A 14539-nucleotide genomic window follows, 5' to 3' on the forward strand; every position below is an offset into this window, starting at 1 on the left:
AACATGCATGATGTATACAAAAGGGCTAGAGGAGGCTTCATAGCTCAGTGTTGGAGCACATGCTATGCATTCAGAAGGTCTCCAGTTCTACTCTTGAGACCCAGAAGCAGGACTGGAAAATGCTTCTGCCTGAGATCTTGGAGAGCAGACAGTACAGGAATAGGAGGACCAATGGCATGCACCAGGTTAAAGCAGCTTTGTATCTTCAAGGTTTCTAAATGATGCATAATCTAGAAATGATTATTTTGAAAGAACATCTTTTGCAATGGTTTCGTAGAAAGTTGCCTTATACAGACTATTGATCCAACTAGTTCAGTGCAGTTACACTGACTGGCAGTGGTTCTCTGGGGTTTCACACAGAGTTTGAACAGAGAATCTTCTCTGTGTAAAGCATGAGTTCTACCATTGGCTGTGGCTGGTCCCCATGTTGTTCTGCCTGTTTAATTCCTATTTTGTAGGTTGCCAGTTTTAAGGTCAATTGCCAGATCAAACTGACCTCTCTCTCTCTCTCTCTCTCTCTCTCCCCCATCACAACACAACTACTGCAGGCAACATAAATTCCTGTAGATATTGTAGAAACACAGCAGCCAGAAGCATATGCAAGGTGCATTTAAGCAGCGGGGAGGAGATGGTAAGCTAAACCAATACATGGCATGTGACACAGCTATGCACCATCCCAAAGGCCTTGCCTGGTCATCTAGTTCAACACAATCCCTCATGCCTGTTATATCACAGTAAAATATTCTAATGGGATTAAAACTGACAGGCAGCATAGTAGGGCAGACAAACATGCCTTACATAGTATGCCTCTGTAGCAGTGTCCTAACAAGCTTCTTGTGCACTCCTGAAGCTACCCTTATCTATAGATCAGGGTATGAAAGCAGAAAATCCAAACCATTAATAAAATTAAGATTGTGTTCTAAAAGCAGAATAATTATAGTACACTTTGCTTTGAAAAAGGGTATTGTAGGAGCCATTTTTGGAATATAAGTATAATAAAATATGAGCTTTTAAAGAGGTCGACATCTTAACCAAGATCTTAAGAACCATGAAGAAAATGAATAGAAATGTGATAATACTTGAGATTGTTGGCAGATGGAAGTGCATTGTTCTATACTTGTCCTCAGCAGCTATAGTGAGAAAAGCTTTTCAGGGAAGAGGAAGCACTGAATTAGGATAGTCATGGTTTGCCTACCATAAACTTCAAAAACAAAGGCACAGCCGTGATGCGAAAGCAGGATTGTTTCCACCACAATTTTTGCATGTTTTCATCCAAAGCGTAAGCATTACTGATGCTTTTGTGCAAACACAATAGACAGCAACTGTTACCCTGCACATGCCCAATCTCCTCTGATCTTGGAAGCTAAGCAAGGTCAGGCCTGGTTAGTACTTGGATGGGAGACCGGCTGGGAATACTGGGTGCTGTAGGCTTATACCATAGTCTTTCGAGACTGAAGGTTGCCAACCAATAGAACCAGGCTGTAAACAGTCAGATGTCTTGAGTTACAGACCTATGGAACCAAACTGATATGTATAGAACTTACACCCCAATCCTATGCATGTCTACTCAGAAATAAGTCCCATTATCATCAGTGGGGCTTACTCCCAGGTAAGCATGGATAGGATTGCAATCCTATGGGTGCCTTCTGCTGGTGGAATGAGCATTCAGTCAGCGGAAGGCCCACTCCATTGGTGGCTGTGGCTACAATGACAATGTGCGTAATGGGGCCACCAGTACAAAAGGCTGGTGGCTACCTGGGCATGCCACTGGAACACCCATCCACTGTGGGAGGAAGTGAGTTCGACATGAAGGTAGGGCTGTGGGCAAGGAAATGGAAAATCAGCACAGAGAGGGGGAGAATCGGGGAGGAGATTGGGTATGCCATGAGGTGTGCAGGAGGAGTTATTGCGGGCAGTTATTGGTGGCAATAGTGTTGTTAATAACCTATGCACCTTGCCTGACCTTATCATATCTCCTTGGATACACTCAGACTTGTTCCTGGCAAAGAGCTGACGCAGATTCAAGTAGACCCATTGGAAACCATGCTGCGGCAGAGTAGGTAAGCAGAAAAATTATTTTACTTAACTCTCCATTAATTCATGGGCCCCAGTCATAGCATATAGTAGAGCTGGTGCTGCTGCACACTATTTGCCATCAGGGGGTAGGATTGAGCCAAGTGTATTCTCTTTGAGGCTTTGCTGTTGTTGCTGAAGAAGTTGCCTTCCAAGCAGGAATGGTCTGTGGTCAATTATCACATCTGGCTGAATTTACGGTATTGTCCCAGGGGTACAAATTCTCATGTCCTGTATTTACTTCATTCAGTCATTTAATGATGAAATGCCTCTATCAACGCTAATGTTTTTATTGCTGAGTATTCTTGCAAGCGGTAAACAAACGGGGCTTGCAGCACAATCAAATGCATGGAAGTAACTTCCAGTGTGCTCAGCGTTGTTAGGACTGCAGCCTAAATCTCACACTGGTTATAACCAGACAAAGAAGAAAATACTGATAGGGAACGAGGAAATAAAACTTTTTTAAAGACGACTAGAGAGAAAAACAAAAAACAAAAAGAAAGCCCAAGCCATGCAAACATTATTCTATATCAGGGCTCTTCAAACCCTGGCCCACAGGCCAGATCTGGGGATTGGAAAAGCCCTCCCCCCACCCCTGTGGGCAGCACTTACCATTCTGCATCCCTGTGCCCAGACCAGCTTGAAAGAAACACAGTGCCACAGCAGAAGTGTAAGCACCACCTGGGACAGAGAGGGCTTTTTCAGGACATAGCAGTATCCTGTTTGGAGGCCGCTGTTCTATATGAAGAAGTTGATAGGAGCAGATTTTTCTCCACAACTTTCATGTGGCTCCCACACATTTTCAACTGGTGGCTCCCTTGATCTACTGGGCCATTGGCTGTGGCTCCCTATTAGGCCTACAATCCTATACATTGTATGGGGTGGGGTTTTTCCACAAGAATTCCATGGCTCCCAGACTGGTGTTCACAGCTCTTCAGGGAGTCATGGCTCACAGTGACTGGGAACCACTGGTTTTGAATAAGCCTTATGTGATGAGTATTTACTAGGAATCTGCAAAAATCTGAGGAGGTATTAAGTTCTGAAAACACTTTCATCAGCACAGGGCAACAGATTTTCATAAGAAGACCATTTACTCTTTTAGATACTGGGTACTTCTCCAACCCTAAGCCATGCTTCCTAACTCAATTTGAGTACAATGTTTGTAACCCCACCCCAGATTTTTCATCCAGGCACTTTCACTGAGTCTCACTGTACCATGGATTTCATAGTCTTAAAACTGTACAGGTTTCTTTCCCCATACCATCATGTGCCTCATTTGTGTCTTTTATTTTGTTCTGTGTACTCTGCATAGTTGCTGTGGGCTGTAATTAATAATATTGCAAGGAGATACTGTACAACATTTCCTAGGTATCATTTATTTGAGCCAATGGAAGCAATGTGGATATTGCTAATGTTTTATGTTACTTGGGAAACAACACCCTTACTTTCCACATTTGAGTGTATTCACAAAAGTACTTCACTACAGTTTACTGCAGGAAAAATTCTGCTCCTGGAGAATTTTCCATTTAAAAAATACTCTAGAGCGTCTGATGTAAAAGTGGCTGGATGAGAACGCAAATGCTTCAAAGTCAGAATCAATTCTATAGTTAATGTAGTTAAACTTATATTCTATATACCTCCTTATTTCTCACTTTGAGGCTGCAATCCTATACACACTTACTTGGGAGTAAACCCCATTGAATTGAATGGGACTTGTGTCTGAGTAAACACGCATAAGATTGCTCAATGCAGTCTCTTATTTCATTCCTCTGCTGTCACTCAGGTACAGACCCTTCAATCAGAGGTCATTCTCAGTTGTCACAAACACTTCTCTATCCATCACTGCCTCTCCACCCTATATTGTGAGAACATTGTCATATCTGTTGGACAGGCAGCTGAAACATTGTGACACTGAGGAAAATGAAATATTAACTTTTCATAACAGTTGTTCTAAGTGAAAATATATTATTGGTTGCATATGTTTCAGCCCATTTGAGATGTTTCCCCCAGAAGTAAATATAGTTTCACAAAAATTGATTATATTATTCTGCTGTTCTTTAGCAATAGAATGAATTCTACATGAACTTATTATGGGGCCATAGTAGTTGGTTGGCAACCTTCAGTCTCGAAAGACTATGGTATAAGCCTACAGCACCCGGTATTCCCAGGAAGTCTCCCATCCAAGTACTAACCAGGCCTGACCCTGCTTAGCTTCCAAGATCAGACAAGATTGGGCATGTGCAGGATAACAGTTGCTGCTAGCCATAGTAGGACACAGACAAATTTAGTATTGTTGGGTGTAGATGGCCAGTGTTAAGCCCATTGCCTGTATCTTTCACAGCTTACTGAAATATGGAATTTCACTGAAAAATGGGGAAAAATGATTTTTACCCATTTTTTCCATTGGACGCTGTTTCCAAACAATTGTAATCAATACAGTCACACCTTTGTTTTAGTAAAAATAGGCTAATTGTTAACCCTAATAATATGTGATATAAAAAAAGTCACTTGGCTCAGTGCTTTTAATTCCTTCCACTAGTTTTATGCTTCTTCAGAATATTGCATGTGTTTTCCTCCATAACAATCTAGAGTTGTGTGTTCCCCCCCTTTGAAAGTCTCGCCATCATTCTCAGTATTGTCATAGCTGCTCCCGTCTGCTGGGTTTTAACCACAGCTGACCCACTTTTCTGGCCTAGAGAAATGGAATACTGTATGATAGTTGCATGTATCGTGGATGTACTCAGCTGAAGGGGGTTCTCCTAATAACAACTGAATTAATGTGAAGTTGGAGTGTATTGGGTAGTGGTTGCTTCCAGTGCTGTTCCAGTAATGGTTACATGGATGATGGATGAATGCATCTTGTATAACTATTCCTCAAATAAATTGTATCTAAATAATTCATTATTGTAATTTTTCATCAAAATTAGAATTGAAGGTTCAGCTACTTTTTTCATTCATGACTTCTTCACATGCACAAGAAAAGGTGCCATACTACTTGTGTTATCTAATGTTCACTAAATCTACATCATGCCATTCACTTTGGTATTCTAAGTCTAGAACTATTCTCATTTTCCATGGATTTTGAGGCACAACTTAAAATCAATTGGCTTGGTGGCATATTCTATAAATTAATAGAGTACAGATTGCTAGTTTATAATATGTACATGAATAAGTACTAGCTTCAGGTGATACTTGTTAATTTCAGTGTGTTATTTCCATGTTGTTGACCCACAGCTAATGCATATTTGTGTATTTCGACAGACTAGAGTTTACCCTTTAGTTTCCTTCTCACATCTTTCTCATTAGAATATAAATATATGCCAATAAGCGTTCCAGAGCCTCATACTTGTATATAATGCATGATATACAAACAGTCTTTTCAAATCAAAACAGGAACAGCAGAATACCAGGAACAAAGAAGTATTTCAGTTTTCTTGGTTAAGCTGATCCTTGGCAATAGCCAGACATGAGTGTTGGAGATGAATTTTAATGGCTTTGGTTTTTCAGTGGATACTCCTTTCCTTATAGTCTTCCCCTGGCTGTTTATGATTTAATGCTTGAATTGGACTAGTTAGTAACAGTCCCACAAAAAGATAATGTTCTTTGATTTAAGCCAGTGTAGTCCTACTTTACACTAAACTGGTTTAAATTCAAAGCCTAGCTTATCTGAATTGTGAACAGCGAGGGGAAATTCAGATATGCCTGCCGGTCCTAATATTAAACACAAACAACAAAAACAAGACTTCACATTATTGTATTACAAGAGCTAAGCTAAGGAGGATTAGATAAAAGAAAGATTTATGAAAGAGAAAGCCAATCTGTATGTCTTATATGTCACCAGAAAAACTGAATTTTTTTTTTAAAGTAAGCCTCTAATAATTTAGTTTTACTGTGAAATATTTTTATGGGGTTTGGAAGTTTAGGAAGAGGGTGGAAGAACCCATCAGCCAAATACACATCATGTAGGTTTATTTTATTTTATAACAAACAAAATTCTTTGCTTTAGTTTGTTTTGTCTTGGGACTTGGCAAACATTGGTACCAGGATTGATACTTACAGATAAATTGACCATCTCTTTATTATAATAAATAATATAGGAATGACTATAATATAGTAATGACTAACAACAGAGTCAAAGTTATTTCCACTCTGAATAAATGTATAATAATGCATATATTTTCCATTTGTTAAGTGGGGGGACTAACAGCCCAATCCTATCCCCACTTACCTGGGAGTAAGCCTCATTGACTCTAATGGGACTTACTTCTGAGTAGACATGCATAGGATTGAGCTCTAAGGCTACAATCCTATCCACACTCTCCTGGGAGTAAGCCCCATTGACTATAGTGGACCTACTTCTGAGTAGACATAGATGTGAATGGGCTCTAATTCCCAACATAAAGGAAGGCTAAGCTGGAAACAGAGAACTCCAGCTGGATAAAATAAATATTGCACACCCAGCTACATTAAAAATGGGGGGGGGGGGCAAAAGTGGTGCCTAGAGTCTATTACACAACACTGTCACAACATCCTCATCCATCTCATTTTGCTAGATGACATCTATGGGGGCCAAGAAGACACTGCTCAGTTTCCATTTGCACTGCTCAGTCTCCATGAGTCCCGTCGACTCTGCTGTGCCATCAAAACAACTCAAGACTCGGCATCTCTATTGGAAGATGCAGCGGAGACTCACCTGAGCAGCAGCGCAGCCTCCCACAGATAGAATCCCGAGACAGCTGCGCGCAGGTACCTAATCCGGGCCATGATCTTGCGAGGCGTTCAGCACCTCCTGCGCAGCGAACGTGTCCGTGACCAAGTCATGGGGAATCCAGAGGGAGCTGAGAGTTCGGTTTGCGAGCGAGCGGAGAGGCGGCCGCGTTTCAGCACCCTGGAGAGCTCCCCAGCAGCGCGCAGCACCTGTAAATCCAAGGGACGGGCGCAGGCTTTGCCCGGGCTCGCCTATTCACCAGCTCCCGGCACTCCGGGCATCTTGGGGTTGTGGGTGGCAAAGAACTCGCCAGTTTTTCTGCTGTGCATTTAAAGGGAGAGGCTAATCCCGGAGAGGAAGACCAGACAGCCACGCAGGGACAACGCCGCCACCAAGAAGACCTCCTTGCGGGAGCCCTGATCTCCCTGCCTTCCTTCCCCGGCCAGACTCCAGCTCGCCACATTCCTGAACACTGGGAATGTCACGGCTACGGAGGGGAGGGGAGGGGAGGGGAGGGTGGGCGGAGACGGAATCAAAGCGGTGGACTTCCCTCCGCCAGCCAGGGGAGCTCCCAGACCGACAGAAGGCATTGGCAGAGCTGCCTTGCCAAACAGCAGGAAGGCACGCAAAGGGGCACTGGGCTTGTCTTGAAGTACACACACCACTAAGCAGAGGCGGGCACACACACCAAGTATCCCCTTTTCCAGAGAGATGGAGGGAAGCACCACGAGAAGAGAGGAATGGATCCAAGACGGTTTAGGCGACAATCCTATGCATGCCTACTCCCATTGCGTTCAATAGGGCTTACTCCCAAGTAAGCGTGCAGAGAATTGCTGCCTGGGAAAGAGTTGTGGCCAGAGGGGGCCATTGAGGTTTGAGAAGGTGGGTGGGCTGAGTTCCTCCTGTACACAAAGCTAGTGTTAGGGTGCGTGAAAGGACTTGAGGCTTCTCCCTCCCTCCCTCCCCTCAAGAAGTATTTATTTTTTGTTATTCCTGGAAGCTCAGGACACCATCCTGTTTGTCAACATACATGATGCATGGAAGGACACTTGCCCCTGTGGCAAGTTGTTCGTCATGACTGGAAAGGTTATGTTGAGGAACTGTGATGTGTGTGAGCGTAAGCAGAGGGGCTAGGAGGAAACCCCAGAAGAAAACGTGGTGAGTGTACGGAACTGTTTTCTGGAGAGTATGGTGGCTGTGTGGGTCCAAAATTTTAGCCAGAATATTGCTATGGTCTGAGACTGTGGCAGGGGTGTGTGTGTGCTCCATGTGTGGGTGGTATGTGCGTAAGTGGTGGAACAACTTATATTGATATATATCTTTCCTGACAAAGTAGCATAAATAGGCTTCTTAACAGACAACAAGTGGAATGGATGTGAATTGTTTTCTATGTATTTTTCTTCTGTGTGTGTGTGTACCAGTTAAATGGGAAAATGGACATAAATGATCTGGTGTTGCTACACCTCTGCATTCCTAGAACGTGCAATGCTTTGGAGAAGTGAATCTGAATCAGTCACTTAACTGATGCTGTTTGAAATTGTGCCCCACTAAATGCAACCATTCTGCCATGAGACACATGCAAACATGATTTTTAAAGAAGCCATGAACAGGCATATAAATAGATATTTAAAAATTCCACTTAACCTAAACAAGTTTCCAGATTTAGCTTTGGTCAGCACGTATGGTAGAAGGGGGCAAAGAGCAGATTCCTTCACATTTGACTACTGGGTTTTTTAATTAAGCTTGAAATTAGTCTACGGAACAGTTGCATGGGGTATAACTTCCCCCCATTTTGTTCACTTTCATATCTAATTTGTCGTGTTCTCCCAAAAGACACTGGCAGATGCATTTTTCTTTTCATAGGATTAATTAAAAGTACTATCAGGAGATTTCTAGCATACATAGGCAGCATTTCTCATTTATACAATCCATTCTCAACCATGGATTATTCAGCAACATAAAAGTCCCAAGATAAAGCATTCTGTAAGACTTTTTGGGGGGTAAGGGGTTGCTAAATTTATTAGACATGTATTTTGAACTGATGGACTGCTTTCCTTGTTTTAAAGGCTGAATTCTGAAACTCATCATGCTGCCAGCATTGGACTACCATGGAAAATTCCCATGGTAGATTGACACATCTCCTTCTTGGATGCATGAAACAAGAGAGAATCCACAATGTGTTTGATGCTTATCCCACCTTGTCTGTGCTGACCTAAGCTTAGCTACGATGCAGCCCAAATGAAGCACTTCTAGTTTGCAGTGACAAACAGAAAAGAGAAAAGTAAACTTTCCCATTGTAATCAATGGGCCTTCAAGTAATAACTTTTGCCAGACTCTGTGATCTTATTTATACTTCTAAGCCACCATATCAAGAACAGAAAAACTTATTTCTCAAAGTGAAGTCAGTATGGACAAGCAATACCTGTAATAAAAAGTTGCCTCTCTTCAACCCTAAATGCCCACTTCCAGGGCGCTACCAGCTTTTAAAGGTCAATTCCCTTTGTGGGGTCCTGGATTGTGGGGGACCCTCTTAGTTGTGAGAGGCAGCAGTAGGGCACTGGAGGTTCCATCTCTAGGAACAACAGCTCAGCCACCAGGGCCTCAGCAAGCGGGGGGGGAGGGGTTATGTCACCCTGGCCCTTCTCCCCAGTTGCTGAGGTTTCTGGGCTCCCAGCAAGTCCTGGCTCATAGGCAAGCCAGGTTCTGCTCCTTCAAGCTACCTAACACAGACTGCCTTCATCCTTGACCCAGCTGGGCTTTATGCTGGTGACCAGCCCCTCCAGACCCTACCCCTTCCTCCATGGGAGGGCTAAAAGGCTGACTGGCTTGTTTAGGCCCTGCCACTCCCTACTTGGAATAGCTAAAAGGCTGGGGTGCCTCCCTTTCCTAGCTCTCCTGGCCAGTACTCCTCCTGCAGTTGGCCTTGGGGTCTGCCTCCTTTTTGCCCTGCAAGCCTGTTTCCCCCAGTTAAGTCAGGGGCACCCTGACACCCTCCCTCCAATGTTCCGCTACTGTTTTTTTCTTCTCCAAGTGACAATTTCAACATTCTATGACTCCTAGGAGCTGCTGAGCATGCTCAGTTGTCATCAGGTTTTTCCCCTGTTTCATTTACTTGTAATTTACAAACTTATTTACATCTGCTTATCTAGGGAACACCCTAAGAATGCAGAGACCACTAGGTTAGTTTAAAGTGACCTCATATACGTAGCTTTCAATCTGATGGGAACATCACCATCAGAATGTTGCTATAAGTACATATATGTTTGCTTGGCCTGATCCAGCAGGATCCTTATGTTCTAATTGGATATCAGTCTTGCTCCCATAAGGATTTCATAGTAAACTTTATGACTCAGAGCACAATCCAAACGAGATGATCAGCCAGTGCAGCAGTCCCGATGCTGGCAGAGGATATTGCAAAAGTGCTGTAAGGCACGCCTGGAGAATAAGCAGTGCCAGTAGGGAGGACTGCATCTCCCTGCCAATGCTGCATACAAGCATTCTGCCTGATGGAGCAGGTAAGGTAACACCAGGCAATAGAGGGGCAACTGGAGGGTGATTCAGAGGCAAGGAGGGAGCATTTCTGGGCTGGTGGAGAGCATAATGGGGATAGATCAGGCCTTGGAGGGGCAGGATCAGTGGAGTAGGCCTCCTAATCCTCTTCAGCCTGCCTCAAAGCTGCATTGGATACAGTGGAGGCCATGTGACCCCGCTGCACCAGCACAGTTTAGGGTTGGGCTCACAGTTATATCATTCACATAACCACATTATGACTTCTAGGTGTGTTTTGGCACCACACATCACAGGTCATTTTTTTCCTGTTGATTTAGACAGTTTGATGATGATGATGATGATGATGATGATGATGGCAACCAAATTGGATGGCAAGTCAATCACTAGAGACATTTCTGCGCTTTGCATTTCCTTGGCACATAATATGAGCCTCAGTTACTTGTAATGCTTGCTAAGGTATGACTGTCCAACAACTCTGGCTGAGCGCTTAATCCAAAAGGGCTGTGAAAAACTGTTGCATTTCTGAGTCCCATTTTTGGGTCCTAATTAATTCTCTTTGTTTGTAACTTTCTGTTCTTTGATTGTTTGTACGCAAAGTTTTCCAAGGATTGGAGATTATTTCACATAAATTTCAAATAATCGTTTGTGTCAACAGATGTAAACATGAAAGGCTTTATTTACCCGTTATGAATGGCAGATATGACCATGTGGTGTCACTCAGTAGGGTACCCAATTTAAAAAAAAAAAAAAAATTATACTGTTGAAAGAGAAATCTGTTTTAACCTTGAAAATTTAAAATAAGCAATTTAAATCAAAGAAAAATACACCTTCACAGTTACAACACTCACTGAATGTCTCTGAATATTTAATAGACATATAGCAAGGGGGAAGACTATTTTCCCCAATATGAACAGCCTATCAGCTTTAGAATGGTGATAGAACTATACAGATCATAATGGAGAAGGATGGGTTAGTTAGCAGAGGGAGAACACTGCTCATAATTTAATAAAATAAGGGCGCAATCCTAACCCCTTATGTCAGCACTGACATAAGGACAATGCAGCTCTGAGGTAAGGGAACAAACATTCCCTTACTTTGAGGAGGCCTCCATGAGTGACACCCAACTGCAGGATGCAGCACATGTCCCATTGGCACTGCTATGCCAGTGCTAGAAAGCACTGACATAAGGGGTTAGGATTGCGCCCTAAGTTGCAAATGAGACTCAGCAATTCTCATTTGATTGAGTATGTGTTTCTGTCTGGGGCAAATAACAATGTCCGTTTATGAAAGTCAAATTTGATGTGATCTGGGAACTCTTGTTATCCACCCAAAAAGGGGGATGTAATTAGGATCAGGGCCATGACATAGGAAGGAAGGCCATGACACTGGTCCACGATATTGGGAGGTCACATCCCCTACACGTTCCCCAAATCATCTCTGTCCCAAGCAGCCATTAAATATGGAGGCAAAAACTTATGAGCACAAAACTGTGCCCCTATATTTTCTCTTTCACCATGAATAGCCTCAAGGGCCATGGGATGGGAGCAAGGGGCTAGTGCTTCTTCTACCTTGCAACTATGGCTGCTTGGGATGAAAAAAATGTGGTTGGAATTTGAAATCACAGGAATTTGAAAAATGTGGTTGGAATTTGAAATCACAGGACCATCATGTCTCCTTTGACTCTAAATCTACCTTTATAGCTAATTTTCTTTCTTTTGGAATGATAGAAACAAAAGTTGTTTGTGAAGTGGCTGCTTTCTTAGAATACTTTAATGCCCCCTAATATGTTTGGAACATACACCACTGAGTCAGAATTTCACTAGCCTAGCTCAGCAAGGCCATTATTTTAATAGCATGTTGCAACAAATTGTAGATTTAATATTTCAGTGCCTGTTTTTAAAGTTAGCAATGACTTAGTTATGCTAATTAATGCAGCATTCGCTATATGAAAGTTTCCCCAGGATCTAACACATTCAAGTGCGCAAGCCCAAAGGCTTTGACCTATTATTAAATACACAGCCACAAAAGCACTTTGTGATTAATAAAGCCTCAGCATTTGTGAGACCAAGGCAACTAAAAGAGATGACAAGAGCTGTAATTATTTTAAATTCCACAAACTGGCACTGTGATCCTAAAGGTAATTAAGGATACAGTCCTGAGGACATTTGCTAGGAAATCTCACTGAAATCAGTGGGGCATGCTTCCAAGTTAACTTGCTTAGAATTGATTGTAAGTAGTACACTTCAATATACCTCTTTTTGGGGGGAGTAGTAAATAGCCATTGATTTTAAAGATGAATAAAGTTGGCAACTGCTGTGGAACTGCCCACATGTTACCTGGGGCCAAGCCCACATGCCAGCAGTTTTCAATTTTTTCATCTCTCAGCACACTGACAAGGTGCTAAAACTGACAAGGCACACCATCAGTTTTTTGGCAATTGACAAGACACACCCATTGACAGCAGGAGCTCGCATCCCCCAGTGACCCTATTAACAAATGGCCTTCCTTCAAACTCTTGTGGCACACCTGCAGACCATCTGTGGCACACAGCACCGTGGTTGAAAATGGCTGCCATATGTTGTCATGTACCATGTGTGCCATGTAACTTTTCACCTCCCTATTCTTCCCATGCCCTTTCCACAATTCCTCTTTCCCCACCACTCCACATTTTGATTATTGTCGTTATGCTGCTTGAAAATACTGGAGCCTCAGTGGAGAAAGGCTTAAAAATGACCTTTGGATGTGACTTGTTTATGAATTAGAGACTCAGAACATAGGGATTCAGGGATTTGATATCCGTGGAACAGAATAAGGAGCAAGAACAGGACAACTGTCACCACTTGGTCTCAAACACAAACAGGGTATGTTAGATCAAACTGTCTAGTAAGTCCTGAATTGGGTCCTGGTTGGCACCAGGTTGGCACCTGGTTGGCTCCAAACTGGGGTATTCCAGATGCAATCGGAGGCTGCATCAGACTTCTGCAGGCCTCCAGAAGCACCAGGAAAGTCATTTCCACTTTACTTCCAGATTTGTGAATGTATCTTCCTTTTGCTTCAAGAGGTCTTCTGAAGCCTGAGGAGGTCCAGTACCAGAGAAGAAATTGGGTTGTTGTCCTCTGCCACAGAACTGGTGGGTCACGAGAGGGGGAGGTTTGAGAACCCCTAGTCTATTTTTCCACATGTTTAAGGGGAGGCCTGACAATTAGCCCAAGGCTTTCAGTGTGTGATGTCCCCTAACTGATCCGTCAAGACTCTAAGAACAAGGAAGTTCTCAGCTTCTGTTTGAAGCCTCTCAGAAGCTTGGGACATAGATAAGGAGTAGTCTGATGATGGAAGAGTTTTCTCACACAAGTGAAAAACATCATTTCACAGCCTGTCAGGGGGCTCACTCCTTGCCTCTACCCCTGTTTCAGAGATCAAAGACTTGGCCACAATCTTGTGCCATGGTTGGAAGCTTGGTGCTTTCTTGTTGCTTTTCCCCCCCATACTCCTCCTCGTCCTCGTCCTCCTCTCTCTCTCTCTCTCTCTCTCTCTCTCTCTCTCTCTCTCTCTCTACCACAGAACCACTGGTTCTTCAACCAATGCTCAAATATGCACTGGAAGCAGAACATTTTATTTTTCATAAACAATGGTAACAACATCGTAGTCAAAGTGCAGCAGGAAAATGTACCTGTTCTCTTGTTAGGCACACAGTGCAGTAATGGGGCAAAAAATTAGGGGGGCAAATTAAAATGCAGAAGTGCCAGATTATGAGAGTGGCATTGCAATTCTGCACCAGCAGCTTTGGAAAACATGTGACTGCACATAAAACCACCAGGTGAAGGTGAGCAAGTATGTAAGAGGGGTACATCTGAGAGTTCCCCTTGTGAAAGCATCTAATTAAATACCCAAGAATAGAATGCTCACACATTAGTCATGGTATTTTCAATATGTATGCTTATTCTTAAATACAACTCAGCAGGTGTATAAATAGGATCATTTGTATTCCATTAAGAGCTTGCCACTGGAAGATGAGTGCTGAAGTTAATCCAAGGTGTTTATTTCTGAAATTGTAAATTATTAATGGGATTCTAATTTTCAGCCTATGTTAATTCCACCTTTGCCTATATGCAATCCTTAGTTATAGGTGCAAATGGAAGCAAGCCTACCCATGATTTACAGACTGGGTCTGAGGGCAGAGGCTTATGATTTCTAATTTTGTTCTGCATCTAGTGCAGCTAAATTTAAAAAAAAAAAATCATAATCATG

General features: G+C 42.8%; 1 protein-coding gene and 1 pseudogene across 1 annotated transcript in view; both read right to left on the reverse strand.

The window, feature by feature from the left end:
• Window positions 1-6837, reverse strand: part of GLRA3 (glycine receptor alpha 3) — a 113393-nt gene extending 106556 nt beyond the window's left edge. Inside the window, exon 1 of the mRNA XM_066632331.1 lies at window positions 6767-6837. Coding sequence (XP_066488428.1) covers window positions 6767-6837 — 71 coding nt within the window. The remainder of the gene's footprint in view (window positions 1-6766) is intronic.
• Window positions 4217-4336, reverse strand: LOC136656544 (5S ribosomal RNA; annotated as a pseudogene).
• Window positions 6838-14539: the final 7702 nt, after the last annotated feature.

This window comes from Tiliqua scincoides, chromosome 6, assembly GCF_035046505.1.
Source record: "Tiliqua scincoides isolate rTilSci1 chromosome 6, rTilSci1.hap2, whole genome shotgun sequence".
NCBI classification, from domain to species: domain Eukaryota; kingdom Metazoa; phylum Chordata; class Lepidosauria; order Squamata; family Scincidae; genus Tiliqua; species Tiliqua scincoides.